The following is a 15,227-nucleotide window of genomic DNA, read 5'->3' on the forward strand; positions in this document are numbered from 1 at the left end:
TATATATATATATATATATATATATATATAATTTATCTATAAAATTGATAAACACTAAATAACATACACATATATACACACACACACACACACACACACACACAAATAAAAAATAGCTTTCCCCTCAACTAAAATGTTCTTTTTATTCAGCCTAAGAGAGACATTGATTCGCCCGTTTGGAAAGATGCAGTTGGGTGATAGTAGTTTTGAACTGTTGTTGCTACAAGTACAAATAAGATTGTCACTCTAAAAGGAGGATAGCGTATAGCGAACTTTCCCAAAAATAAAAGAGCCGAACTCCAAAACAAAAAGGCTCAAGATGCGTGCTACTGCATTTAAATTTAAAACAAGAAATGAAACACTGCCTCTAATTCAAAGTGCATTTCCCTCTGCTCAACTATGACAATAACATCCAATCATTCAAAGGGAGAAGCATTGAAATTCCACATTAGAAGAAAGAGAGAGAAATGTAATAAAAGGACCAAGACATAGAAAAGAGGGAAGGAGAGAGGAAAACAGACACTGCCACCCGTGTAGCGCTGGGCGTCCTCTCCGCCGGTCTTGCCTGTGCTGATTTTAATGAGTCATTTCGATGCACACTATGAAGATTAGGTGCCGGTGACGGCACTGCGCCATCTGTAAGGTAGCCGAGTGGTCACAGTAATCCATCTCACACTCTCTGTCGAGGATGGAGAGACGGTGGGACAAGGTCACCACAGGTGGAACCGTTAACACAGTGTCAGAACACAGACCGGAAGCCTTTTCTGAGAAGCCCTTCTTAAAACCTCCAGGAGATCTGTTTTTATTTACCGCTTGCTGACTGCGCTTGAGATCAAAGACGAAAAATGAAGTGTTTTTCTTTCTTTCACAATCACTGTGCATCAGTTTAGGGTCTGGGTGACCGGTTACAGTAAGATAAAAGGTTATGAAAAGTTACAGCTTGAGTTTCTTTCAAAGCGCTAAACTAAGCCTCAATGTATATATGGAGTGTTTTTCAGTCGCTAAGTGGTGTCAAGGATCTTTGAGCAAGCTGTAAATCAAGAGTGCACCTTGGCTATTTACAGCAAATTATACAGCATGAATGATTCAGTGATTAGAAACATTCTGGCATTCATTACTTTCACAAGGTCTGAAGGACTTAAACACTGCTAGCTCTTCACACTGTACAAATGCCCAAAACCTTGAGAGAGATGGAGTGAATCACAGGAACGAATTTATTTAAAATATGTGCTTGGAGGGATATTAATAATAACACTTCATCCTTATTAGAAAGCGCTCAAGTTTTTGTTAGTAAGACGGTTGCTAAACTTGCTTTTGGAACTGGCTGTTTCTTAATGCGGATGTGTCAAAGAAAAAGTGACTTTTACCCGCCTGTGTACGTGCACTCCAAGTGGAAGGTTATTTTATTTTTTTATTTATTTTTTTTTGTACAGCTGTGATTAAAAACATGAGGAAGAAGGTAAGACAACAGGAAGGAGAAGAAACCCTGACTGTCTGCGTAAATGCATACAAATTGCTACTGATGAGGTCTTTACTGGGACGCTGTTTATCTCGTAATACCTCTAGTTTTAAAACAGCACACTGTCCCCGCTCTTCAGGTGTTCATTTGAATAGACCGAGCTGAATGAGTCTTTCTGTAATTGATCCCTGGGGGACGGAGATGTCTAGGCCCACTGAATCCGCATTTCCCCCAATTACGGATGCCATCCGCGCTCCAAAAACAGAATCAGAGCGCACATCAGAGTCTGAACTCTTCTGCTACTGACACGACCTTACAAACACTAGCTGCCTTCACATGTATATATTTCTTTTATAAAAAAGTATATTTGTACATACCCATACAATGCATTCATATAAAACTTTGGTTAAATAATACATAGAATTATTATAGTTTATGTACAACATTTAAAAGTTTGTGGTTGATAAGATTTTTTTAAACAATCTCCACAAGGCTGCATTTATTTGATCAAAAACAGTAAAAACTGTAATATTGTGAAATATTAGTACAATTCAAAATATCCTTTTGTATTTAAAATATATTTATTTATTCCTGTGATGGCAAAGCTGAATTTCTAGCAGGCATTACCCCAGTCTTCAGTGTCACAAGATCCTTCAGAAACCATCTAATATGCTGATTTGGTGCTCAAGAATTGTGTATTTTTTATCACCGTTAAAAACTGCTGTGCTACTTAATATTTTGAATTAATGAATTAATTGTATTAATTTATTTGTGTGTGTGTGTGTGTGTGTGTGTGTGTGTGTGTGTGTGTGTGTGTGTGTGTGGAAACCGTGATACATCATTTTTCAGGACTTTTTTTTCTTCTGAATATAAAGCTCAAAAGAACATTATTTATTTTTTTAACATTTTAAAAGTCTTTACTGCCCAATTTAATGCATTCTTTTTGAATAAAAGTATTAATTTTAAAGTATTAATTTTAATGTACATTATTCTATATTGTTAGTACTATATATAAATATTAATTATATATGAGTATAATTATGGATTGTTAATTGTAATTATAGCAAATATTCAATAAACAAATATAAATAAATAAAGCAAAACTTTAAGTCATAACTTAAAGTATGATTAAATTAGGTGAATTAAGGAGAAAAACGTTGTGCAGTAATATATTAATATGCAGTGGTGACTAATGGACTATGTAAGGACAAATACACTCCCATTATTTGAATTGACTTAACATGGCCAAATACACAGTGAAGACTTCTAAGGGCACTACAGTGCGACTGACATGTAGTCACTGAGTACAAACAGCTACACTAAAGTACCACCGAACACACCACAAATATGTCTCTCTGTATCTTTTCCCCCCATCAACCAATGTTTAAATGACAGCTAACTGTGCGCTTAGTGAATGGGAATGTAGGCTAGCACTGGACGACAGGAAAATGGAAAACAGCATGTGTGGATTTCTGACTGGAGGTCAGTCAGACAGAAGCAGGACTTCCAGGTATAAATATAATTCACCTTCCCGTTCCACTGCAGCCACTGAACTGCTCCTCAGTGAAGTCAGAACAGAGACGATCTTTCAAAAGTCCCTTCAAAAGTTCTTACACAGGAGGAAAAGGGATTTTTTTTTCCCTCCAAGACCGAAGCTTTAAAAATAAAACCAGAAGCCCTTGCTGACACCCCTTGCTTTCTGGACAGAGTCTTGCAAATAGACTCCCAATAAAATAAAAAAGTAAAACATATTCAAACAACTGATAACATATAAAGAAAAAATAAATAACCTGATGTTGTCGGGGGATGTGCAAGGAGTGTTTGGAGGGCATCATTGTCTGTAGGACATGGCAGCGGTACTCGGTTCAGGCCCAAAGCTGTGGTGATGGAGTGGCTGTGAGTTAATTACTGATTACCTCTGGGGCCGTTCACCTGTGAGCCCATCATTACCTCACACTCACGCCAAGCAGGTGCCATCCCTGGTTGTCCGCCACGCTTGTCTACTGCGGCATGATTCCCTGGCCTGGGCCTAAACCCCTTTCACAGGAACCACAGGTTCAAACCTCAACATCTAGCGTTATCCGGCCAAAGGTCAACTTCTCCTTTCTCCCCCCTTCTCCATTGGATCTGGAGCTCTCTCTTTGGCCTGGCCGGAGGACACAAGGAAACAGCTGGCCTACGCCTGCCCGCTTGGACATGGCAGTTCTAGAGCATTGATAGTGGTGCCCACCACACCAGCTGATCCTCTCCCAGGGTCCCTGTCACGATGATGTCTTCATCGCTAACCGGAGCAGACGCCCGCTCCTGGCAGCAACTGGAGGTGACAACAAATCCAATTATCTCCCCTCCATGGAGCCCAGGCAGCCCATGCCGGTGTGACAGAGACGAGGACAGGGACAGGCAATGCCCTGCCCACTCCATCCCACCCGTCCCCCTGATTTTAGTGGGCAAACATACTGACTACTGCCCCATCACTCCAGTCACAGGGACAAGAGGACAAACAGAGGGCTCCTGTGGTCTGCACAAGAAAAACACAAAGATACAGAGACAGAGATCAAGACAGACAGACAGACAAACAGAAATGGTATTCAAATACACAGACACATGCATATAGATATACAGACAGACAGACAGAACGATACATACAGTAGATTGAACTATAGAATGCTAGAATGAACCAATAGAATGGAATGACAGATAGAGACAGAAATTATAAGCAGACAGACAGACTGACTGACTGACTGACTGACGGATGGTACTGTAGATAGATCTGTTGTAATCCTGCCATCAGTCATGGTGGTCTGTCATTGACACAAATGTCCCACCGTATGGATATATCCTGTGCACAAACCTGATTTGCGATAAATGTTTTTAGGTGACACGTCCTGAGTTAACCTGTATAAACCAGTTAAATATCCATAATCAAAATGAGCTTACACTGGAAGCATAAGAGGTGGGTTAAATGCATATTAAAGAAATATGTATTGATTGTTTATCAGTGTTTATAGGTCATCTTCACCTCTGATGATTAGCCAGAGAAAGAGAGTAAGATGAAGTGAGAAAAAGGGCACTATAAGACTAGAATGCAGAGCTAGGGCTGCATAAATGGGTTACTTTTCTTGATATTGTAATCATCATTATTAATTTTGATGAACAGATTTCACATTCAAATATTTTTGTCAGGCTGTGTATTGGTGGGCATTGTTCATGACTCTGCATTGTTACAGTTGGCATGAGCGACATTTAATTCAGGGGGCAGGAAAAACAAATTGTAAAAAATGCACAGAGATTTATTTCTCAAAAAAGTCTTTATAGATATAAGTATCAAAGCAATGTCCTACCTTATTGCACCACATCAAAGCCGTCAATACAGCACAGTCAAGAATAACTTGACTAAGAGGTTGCCAACATTTAATAAACTGTGGACTAGTTTTGACTCTTGCTGCTGATTTTAATGGCGACATTAAAGGGTTAGTGTTAAGACATTAAATTTTAAGTGTCTGTTCATGGCCTTTCATTTTCAACCAGAAATGTGCACAATGCTTTCTGATGTTCATACAATTTTTCTGTCTTTTTTTCAGTTGCCAAATCCAGTGTCCATTTTGGACTCTTTGCCACCAAATGCAAGACACGTGAAGAACGATAAGTTGTGGGACTATATTCAAGCCAGTCATAAATTGCTGGAAATTAAATCACTGGTTCCATATGACACAATCTCAATAAAGTTTACACATGTTTTTGGTCCATGAACTGGATCTCACTCTGAACGCGTGCTGTCGGTGAAGGTTTGGCCAGGCCTGGTTTTAGAATTAAATCACCAAGGGTGCTCTAGCCTTAATGCACATCTATTTTCACATATCTGTCAATCATTATGAGAGTGAATAATGCATACATATGCAGATGTCATTCCTGAAATTTTTGTAGTGTATGTGTCCAAAAAAACAAGTTTCATACAAATTCTGAATGGATTATAGCCTAAAAGTGCACAAAGCGAGCTCCCTTTAATATCCAAGTTCATTGCAATCTCACAAAGTTCTGTTATTATCAATGAAGCTCTCCAAACTGCACAATTAATCTCTTATTTACATCGCATCTGCACTTTGTAATGAGATAATTCATGAGCATGCAGAACTGAACTGAACAAAAACTTTTCTGACCGACTAAAATGTTTTTGATTGGCCATTGCTTTCAAGAAATCAATAATTTGTAACTGGTTACACTGACAAGCGACCAAATTATGACTCATTGAATCAATTACTCAACTGGTTTGTTCAGCAACACCTATTCAATCAGGAACGAAACGTGTTACTTGCAGATGTGAGGCTATTCCAGGTTTAGTGAGTTCATTCAAATGATTCATTCAAAAACACTGACTCATTCAGGAACTAAAGAGCACTAAAATGTCTTGCCTGTAGAGATGCAACAGCTGGTCATGCTTCTGTGAGTCACAGGACTGTTCGTTCAAATGATTTGTTTAAAAACACTGATTCATTAAATGCCACTGCTGTGTGTTGCTCTGAGACACTCAAGGGTTTCACTGTTTGAAACAATTCTAATTTACAGAGCAAAAATGGACAGAGCAACTAACAATTATTCATCTAAAGTAAGGTACTCAATATTATGTTATATAATGTTCATTATTGAACTGTTATATTAACAATATATTAGCAATATTAACCAGAAAACATGACTTTACAAAGTACATCACTTTATAAAGTACAGCCACTTCATATAGGCCCTCATAGTAGCACGAAAAACAAAATGGTTAAACATGTAAACCATTAATCTTGCTCATTAGGACTGATTGTCGCAAGTCTAACAATAATTTAAATTCTTCATTCATGTGCACATGTGATTGATTACAATGCTCACACGTTCAAGCAAAAAATAACAAAAATTTGTAAATAGAAAATAGAGAGCTAAGTGCTGCACACTTACGCTACTTCCAAAGATGACCTAATAGATCATCCATATTCATATGCAGACCATGCCACTGCAGTCCTGTTCATTTGAAAGGGAAAGGAAGATTCTTCTGGCTGAAGTCCTCTGATAAAGGCAGTGACTCACGGGTTTCATGATATTCAGATGAGCCTTCACTGTGGGTGACTGGTGACTCAGGGCGCTTGAGCATGGAGTTGGAGGACATGCCCAGAGGGAGATTCTGAAATTCTGATGGACCAACTCATCCAATGGGCCATTTCTAGTTGAGTAGAGGGAAAAGATAGCATCCAGTCCCATCAAAATATGAGCCAACGTGTTTCAGGCAAAGGCTTCGGAGACAGCTCAACAACGAACCACTGAAGCAAAGGCTTCTCACACTTTACTGGACAGTTACTGCACCTGTCTATATAGACACATACATTGGTGAACATATGCATTAGTATAGAAATTTAAAGGGTAGTTCACCCTAAAATAAACATTATGTTGTTATTTACTCACCCTTGTGTCAATTTCCCCTCTGACAGTGCTTTCAAATCTTACTCTTCTCAGACATTATGTTATCTCACGGAGGGAAAAATTCATACGGGTTTGGAACAACAGCAATTTTGTAAATGACAGTTTTTATTTTTGAGTGAAATGTCCCATTAAGTGGTTAAGTCAGGGCTCAGCAATAAAGATTTTTTGACAGTCAGGTTAGTAGTTCTTGTGTCACGAATCCTGTCCATGGACTTCCGTTTATTCACCACCAGAGGTCACCCTTTCCATTACATTGACTCTCGCACAACACAAACTGTTGCATAGCACCCCGGACTACATATCCCATCATTCTTTGCACGATTTGCACACTGCACTGATTGCACTCATTGCACACAGCTGTTTCTAATCACCTCACTCACTATATAACACCCACTCCAACCACCTTTCTCTGCTGAGTATTGTTTAGCCCGTACCCCATTCCGAGTCTCTGTGTTTTCCTTGTTTTGCCTTGCCTTGCCTGTTTTCGCGGTTTTTGATCTTTGCCTGTTTTCCTGGATTTTTCCCTCTCGTCTCACCCCTGTGATTCTGTCTGCCGATCGGTGACCTACGCTAGCCCTGGGACTATTCTTGTGTTTTGCCTGCCATATTCCTGTTTGCCATCGATCGACCCTGCCAGTGTATGACCACTTCTCTTGTGAAATAAAGCTTGCACATGGATCCGCACGCCTCTCGTCTCGTCAGCCCTGTTACATCTTGCTTGGACAACATTTTCACTGGCCCCACCACAAATTAATGATTTTTTTAAATATATATTTGCTAGAAATACCTTTATTTATATGTACACTACCATGTACAAATGAAAGACATTACTGTAATATTTTATTTAGCAAGGAAAGTCTTAAATTGACAGTAAAGACAATTCTAATGTTCCAAAATATTTTTATTTCAAATAATGTTTATTTTGACTTTTTATTTATCAAAGAATCCTAAAAAATTTCTGTTAAAAATGAGCTATGCTCTAAACAATGCTCTAAACAAATGTTTTCAACATTATAATATTAAGAAATGTTTTTGAGCACCAAATCAGAATATTAGAATGATTTTTGGAGAATCATGTGACACTGAAGACTGGGATAATGATGTTGAAAATTCAGCTTTGTATCATAGAAATAAATTACTTCTTAATTGGATGGATGGATGGATGGATGGATGGATGGATGGATGGATGGATGGATGGATAGATGGATAGATAGATGGATGGATAGATGGATAGATAGATCTGTCTTTCCTTTGCTGGAAAACAATGTCATAAAATTACTCTTTGGTTTATAGTTTTCAACATATTCTTACTGATTCTACTTTCAAGATAATCCCAATGAATAAAAATGGATGCACAAGATCAATAAAGTTAAAATTATTTTTCAATGATTTTTCTGTCAACCTATTGGTGAGCCCTGAATGTGTGTTCATGGACCAAATGTCCAAAAGTGTGAATATTCACTTACAGGAAAATTACTAATCAAATGAATTGTCATGTTCCAAGCAGCTTAATATGTATTTGATATCTCCACAAGATTTGTGTCAATTGTAACTTCTAAAAAGCCTTTACATCAGTTTGTTTTTCATATGCTCTTCCACAATCCTCAACCCTCATCCCCCTTTTCACCCTCAAATGGAAAAGAGGATGGAAAAAAAAACAACAACAACCTCTACTTCCTGTGAAACTGTTGGTCGCACCTCTGACTGCACTGACGGGGGAGAGTAAAGCCATTAAAATGACACGGAGACAGCTCGGGGGGGACACTTCAAAGGGTCTGGAAAAAGCTGGAAAACTGAGCAGCGCAACCTCCTCATCCACCCTCCGGCGGGAAAGAGAGGAGAAAAAAACACAAAGCCGACAAGCATGCGCCGCATGGTCAACACAAGCACCCAGAGACTCCCGCGCTCTCCTCTCGGCCTCCCCCCAGACCCAAACACAGACTCGTCCCCCGCGACTACACGTCCAATGATTACACTATTCCCGCTCTCGCGCTCAGAGGGGCTAATTAATGCTTTAATATGCAAATGAGTGCCACAGTAAATTACACAGCTGGCAAATATGCCTGTTTTGCCCCCAAAACTACATCAGGAAATGAGCAAGACTGCGTGTGGATTGTGAATACAAAGAGACAGAAGGTTTATTTCGAAACTGCAAAGACAATTTCACCTCAAAGTTTTAATGGCGCAAGGGTAAAAGTTTATGAAGAGTCTCTATCTGCAAGATCTGAACAGGTTTATTTAGATTAGTTAATTAGACGCCACATTTAATTTAACACAATGAAAAAAAGGCTGTGAGGGAAGCAGATATAGTCCGATCAGTATGTTGTACAGTTGACAAAATATTATATATATATATATATATATGTGTTGTGAATATTAGATGTGACCTACAGTAGGACCTAATTTTTTTTACAAAATAGTGCACTTCACAACCTCATGTTTGTTCACATGATGTTAAATACAGTGTCTAGTAAGTATACAGTGTAAGCAGACTGGCTTCTACAACAAGATATTGGTGACAAGTGCTATTTTTTCCATGACAGTGAGAGCAGATGCAAAGAAACAGAGAGATGTGAGAGTGTGATTTGGTTTAGCTTTGATAAACATATGACACTTGACTGCTTTGCTATATACGGCTGTCGTTTTCATGCCCTACAACCATGTGAAGTTGATGGGAGAAGATTCTGTGAAAGTATCACTAAAATATGGAACTTGTTACTCACAAATTCCACTTCTCTAATTAAAGTATAAGGCCATATGGAACTTTAAATATATTTTTTTGCAGTCACTGGAGAGATAAAAACAGAAAAAAATATGAAGCTGTGGTGCACAGGTAGCACTTGCAATGCATAGGAACTTTGAGTTTTATATTTATTCAAAATAATAGCATAAAAAGCACATAAATACAAATTAAAATTAAATTAGACATAGGAGCGGAAGAAAACAATGAAGAGACAAGCTCCTAGAGGCACAAATCACATATTTAGATACATTTATCTATATTAGATCAACTACTATTTCACATAAAATTAGGAAAATAGCTAGTTTATACATATCAAATGTCTGTTTTGCCCCCTTACAATTTTGTCCCAATTGTATACAACAATTGAAATCATAGAACATCATAATTTTGACAAACTGTGGAACTGATATTCAATTAATTGCAGTAACTATTTTAATTATTAATGTTTTTAATTATTAATCTTAATTGCCAAAAATGCATGTCACAGATCTTGCATATGTACAACCCTATTACTACATGACTACATGAAGACCCCCATTAAAGCATTTTTTAAAGAATACATGCTTTTATATAAGTTATAAGAAGTATAAATTAGGAAATAACTACAAACCATTTTTTAATCCAACCAACATTTTTAGTTTTTGATTTTGAATTGAAAATTCTTACCGACTCAAAACTTTTGACTGGTAGTGTATATAGATTATTTTATTTTATTTTATTTTTTACAACATTATTCACTTTTGTATTTTTTTTTATTCCATAAATACATTAATACACCTTTGCTGAAAACCAATGGCATATAAACTAGCATTTTTAAAAAAAATCAATTTTGTTTTTAATTTTGAATTGAAAACAGCAATGTAGTGCAATAGGATGAAGCCATGTAAATATTTACAAAAGTATCAGTAAGTTAAAAAACTGAGCTTTCTTTAAGAGTGCACGTGCGTGTGTGTGTGTGTGTGTGTGCAGCAACCTGACTGTGCCATGCACAACAACAGTGACATTGAGCAAACAGCAAAGGAAATAATATGATGTCATTGTTGTACATCAGTCTTAAATGTACTGTACATAGCTCACCCCAATATATTTTTTCCATGTTCAAAATGTTGATAAAAAGATAAGACAAATGTTTTAGGTGAAATAAAAAGACAAAAATGAGGCAACTGTTGGCACACACTAAAAGTATACAGCTCAGGTCTTGGAAGAATTTGATGCGAATTGTTGTGTAAAGTTTGACCTTAACTAAGAGTACAAGCACCTTGCTAAAGAGATGGATAACATGGTCCCAAATCTCTGAACTTCCTAAGACTCCCACAATGAATATTTTAGATAAGTAAATAATTAAAAATTAACACCAAACAGGCCACTGATCAAATAGATTTGGGCTTCAACAGACACACCAAATCAGATGCTGTAAACAAAGACCCAAGGACCTACATTCCCTCCCTACCACCTTCCTCTCGTTTAAATATGCGCATGTAAAATCGCGCCACGCACACACGCACACATCCGCATATGCTTTTCTTCTGAAGAATGACATTTTCGCTTTTCTCAGTCCCAGGGAATTTTACGAAACTGAATCAGAACACTTGATCTGACCACCCGCTGATTTCTGATGGAAAGATTTGCTTTTTAATACAATCGTCAGTCGTTCTGCCACGTTGTGCCTGGCCCAGACAAATCCCAGCAGTGTGTCTTCTTGTACTGCCACAGTACTGAAATGTCTCATTCTCCATCGGTTAAATACCACCCTGCTGTAATCTATCACGGTGGAAATGGTAAGAACATCGTCCTCTGTTTCAGCTGAGCTTAAATATGACACATTTATACACATTTAAGACAGATGGCGTGTTTTCAGGCCGTTTATCGATGAAAATATATTTCGAGGTGCAGCTGATTGACGGGGTAAAAACATCAGGCTCCAAACAAATGACTGATATAAAAAAATAAAACAATCCGTTTCTAGCATTAGAATCTTTTTTAAAGAGAGCATTATGTCCTTTCATGATTTTAATTAATGCTTTAATGTGCAAATAAGATATAAAGTAGATAAAATCCTGACAAACAGATGGCAAACTTTCTCTGTTCTGGCATGTTCTTAAGTTGCGGCATCATTTTTTCAAGGTTTTTGCAACAAAGTGTGAAGCAGCAGCTCTAAGAGATCAGCAACATCTCGTATCTTTGACGGGAACTTCTGTCTTGAGTCAAACTTGGTTAATATTGGAACATGCTATGGCAATGAGTTTACCTGAACAACTTTACAATATTAATTGTGATAGCAAAATCCATCACAAGACCTGGGCTGACAAGACGAAGCCCCCCAATTTTGTGTGTAAAGAAAGGAAATTCAATTTGACTATTATTTTTGGATCATCAATAAACACAATACAAAAGAATACAAAAATATTTGGTAACACTATTCCTGTACACCTCTAAACAATAATATTTCTCACAATGTTTCCATACTTTTTGACCACTGAACCAAATGACTTTGATTTTCACTTGGCAGGTACTAATCTATAGATTTATAAATATAGATTTAAACATCTATAGTAATTAGCGCAAAAATGTCTCCAATAAGACCCTCAACAGACAGAAAAATGCATATACACAACCTTTTCCCATGATTTTTAAAATGTAATTTTTTTTTTCATGATATTCCAGGCCTGAAAACTACATTTAAAAAAATATTGATATTTCCAGGCAGACCCAAGGACCATCTGCATGCAGAATTACTGTTCTAAATATAATCAGGACGAGGTAAAGCTGACAACTGACCTTTTCCTCTTTCAGATGTTGGTCCAGATCCAGTCTGATGAGTGAACGGTTGATCTTTAGGGCCAACAACAGAGCCATGAGGCCCCCAGCAAGCACTTGGTTCTGCCGTACATCCAACCGCTGGATCTGTGGACTCTCTGCAAGGATCTCAGCCAAAGTCACAGCACCTAGCACGGTGAGTAGAAAACATAGGCTTAGTTATTATAAGGTAAAACAGAAATGCATCCCAGTAAAAAAAGGAAATTTAGAAGGAGAGGATGTACCAAAGAAGCAGAAAAGCAATATTACGAACCCTACCCTCGCATGTTATTCCTGTGGAAGCTAGGCCAAGTTGCAATAAAGAGCGATTGATCATGAGGGACTCCTTTAACGTGTGAAGGCCTCTGTTCTCAAGGTTGTTTTTGCCAGGGTTCAACGTTTCGAGCGTTTTTAAGCGGGGCTGGGAAAAAAAAGAAGAAAAACAGGATGTTTAAGAAAACGTGCCCTGATGAGCTTGTTTTTAAATCACTTTTTGTCATTCAAAGGTGTCCTTTTTCTGTGCATTTGAATCCAATTATGGATAGTGAATTTGTGTCACTTTGAGAGCTTTAAGTGTCACACGCTGCGCCGTGGCAATAGATTGGCTCTCAAGAGCATATTAGCCGCGTCATTTATGAAGCACGATTAGCAGCCATATAAAGCAGGAGATAGTGGAGCACATGAGGGAAAAGCCATGTTGCATAACAGAACGTACACCATGCCAACTCATTATCCTCACTTAGTCTCCTGCTTTAAATGAAAAAACCACAGACAGCTAAAAAAAACAAGCTCAGAGATCAACTCACAGTTCATTTGCGTCACTGTTACAACACTCAAGCATGTAAACACCCACACATAGGGAAAGCGGGGCACAGTGTAACACTTTTTGACTTTCTCAGTTTGTGTAAATCCACATGGGGTTCAGAATATAATTTTTTATCCACAATAATTTCACACTTGTCCAGTACAAATATGTCGCTTTGTTGCATAATTACAGTGTATACGTTTTTTTTTATTTACCCTCAAATAATGGAAGTGAAATGTGACAACATGCCCCATAGGTGGGGTACATTGTAACATCTGAGGGGCACATTGTAACATGACTGTATGACAGCTTAAAACGTTATCTGATCTCATGAAAAAAATATACAAGACAAATGAAAATATTTTGTCAATAAAATAAAATATATATATATTTTTTTTATAAAATAATGGCGTTTTTTAAGAATGAAAAATAATCTGATTTTGGAGTTTGACAATGAACACATTGCAACCAGGCTTGGGATGGCCCACAAAAACGAGCCAAAATGCTTTTCATGTCTTGAAATAATAATTTCTGAACATTAAACATTGACTGTAAGCCACTTGTTTCTCGTAGTTTCTCGTTAAAATTCATTAAAGTAAATAGTGTAAATTACATTGCTAATGTCATAGAATAGCATAGTTTAATAATAGCGGGGCACATTGTAATGCAGTGTTACAACGTGCCCCATCGGCGCAACTGGAATTTAAAACTGGTTAGTGTCTTCTGCTAGTTATTGAAGCATTGAAAACTATCTAAACTGATAAATAACAGATTGGAGAATAAAATAATAGCAGAGTTGTCTCATTTTAAATGAATAATAAAAACTGAGATGAAAAATTTACTTTAATTTTACTATGGTAAAATAAAATGTTCAGCTATATCTTCAAAATACTTTTGAATTTTTGTGCACTTTTTTTCTCTATGTAATGTTGATATGGTAACTAGTAAATACTGTAAATTTGGTTATGCTAGCATGTGTGGAAATATTTAAACCACGTGTGTTACAACTAACCCCGCGTTACTTTGTGCCCTGCGCTCCCCTACATACGCATACATTATCAGTATATGAATACAAAACCAACAAGCCAGTCAAAGATTCAGAGAAAGAAGAAAGAAAGATACAATGTCGTTGAAATGTCCTTTCAAATGTAAAACACTTTCAGAAATCAACATAATTTATAATTTTCATATATTGGTTTTAATTAAGCTATCAGGTATATTTTTTACCTGTAAATATACTAATACGCTAATACAAACTTATTTTATTTCACCCAAAAAATACAATTCTACCATTTACCCACCTTCCTGTTCAAATCTCTATCATTTTATTTTATTTTATTTTATTTTATTATTGGAAAGAAGATATTCTGAGAAATGTCTTGGTGTTTTTTCCTATACAATGAAAGTCTGGTCTGGTTACCAACATTCTTCAAAATATATATTTTTTATGTTCCATAAAATAAATTCCTACAGGTTTGGAACAACACGAGAGTGAGAAAATTATGACATATATGATGATGTAGATAGATGGTGATTTCAAACAGCCTCTTGCCATTTTTGTGAGTAATATACAGCATTGGGTGAATGAACAGACAGCGTGCTGTCGAGTAACCCTGTTTTGAGAGTGACTTGTCTGAATGTGTCTGTGTCCTTTCTGCTGACCAGATTACCAGCGGCTGATGACGGTAGCGGAGAGCATCACAGCTTTAATGTTCCCCTTCCAATGGCAGCATGTGTACGTGCCCATCCTGCCTGCTTCACTGCTCCACTTCCTGGACGCTCCTGTGCCCTACCTCATGGGTCTGCACTCCAACGGCCAGGATGACCGCACCAAGCTGGAACTTCCCCAAGAGGTGCGTGACACACACTCGCTCCCAGAGAACCGACTCATCCTGCGATTCGGTACAGGATGATGCCATGTGGTTTTATTAAAGAATTAGTGCTGCAGCCTTATAGGTGGTGATCAT

The 15,227-nt window shown here is 37.5% G+C and overlaps 1 protein-coding gene across 1 annotated transcript in view; it reads right to left on the reverse strand.

The window, feature by feature from the left end:
* The window catches only part of LOC107668601 (protein phosphatase 1 regulatory subunit 37-like), a 37,294-nt gene that overhangs the window by 9,920 nt on the left and 12,147 nt on the right, over positions 1-15,227 (reverse strand). Inside the window, exons 5-6 of the mRNA XM_016460540.1 lie at positions 12,735-12,876; positions 12,438-12,604 (exon numbers count right to left, since the gene is read on the reverse strand). Coding sequence (XP_016316026.1) covers positions 12,438-12,604; positions 12,735-12,876 — 309 coding nt within the window. The remainder of the gene's footprint in view (positions 1-12,437; positions 12,605-12,734; positions 12,877-15,227) is intronic.

Source organism: Sinocyclocheilus anshuiensis, unplaced genomic scaffold (assembly GCF_001515605.1).
Source record: "Sinocyclocheilus anshuiensis isolate Anshui unplaced genomic scaffold, SAMN03320099.WGS_v1.1 scaffold2047, whole genome shotgun sequence".
NCBI lineage: Eukaryota > Metazoa > Chordata > Actinopteri > Cypriniformes > Cyprinidae > Sinocyclocheilus > Sinocyclocheilus anshuiensis.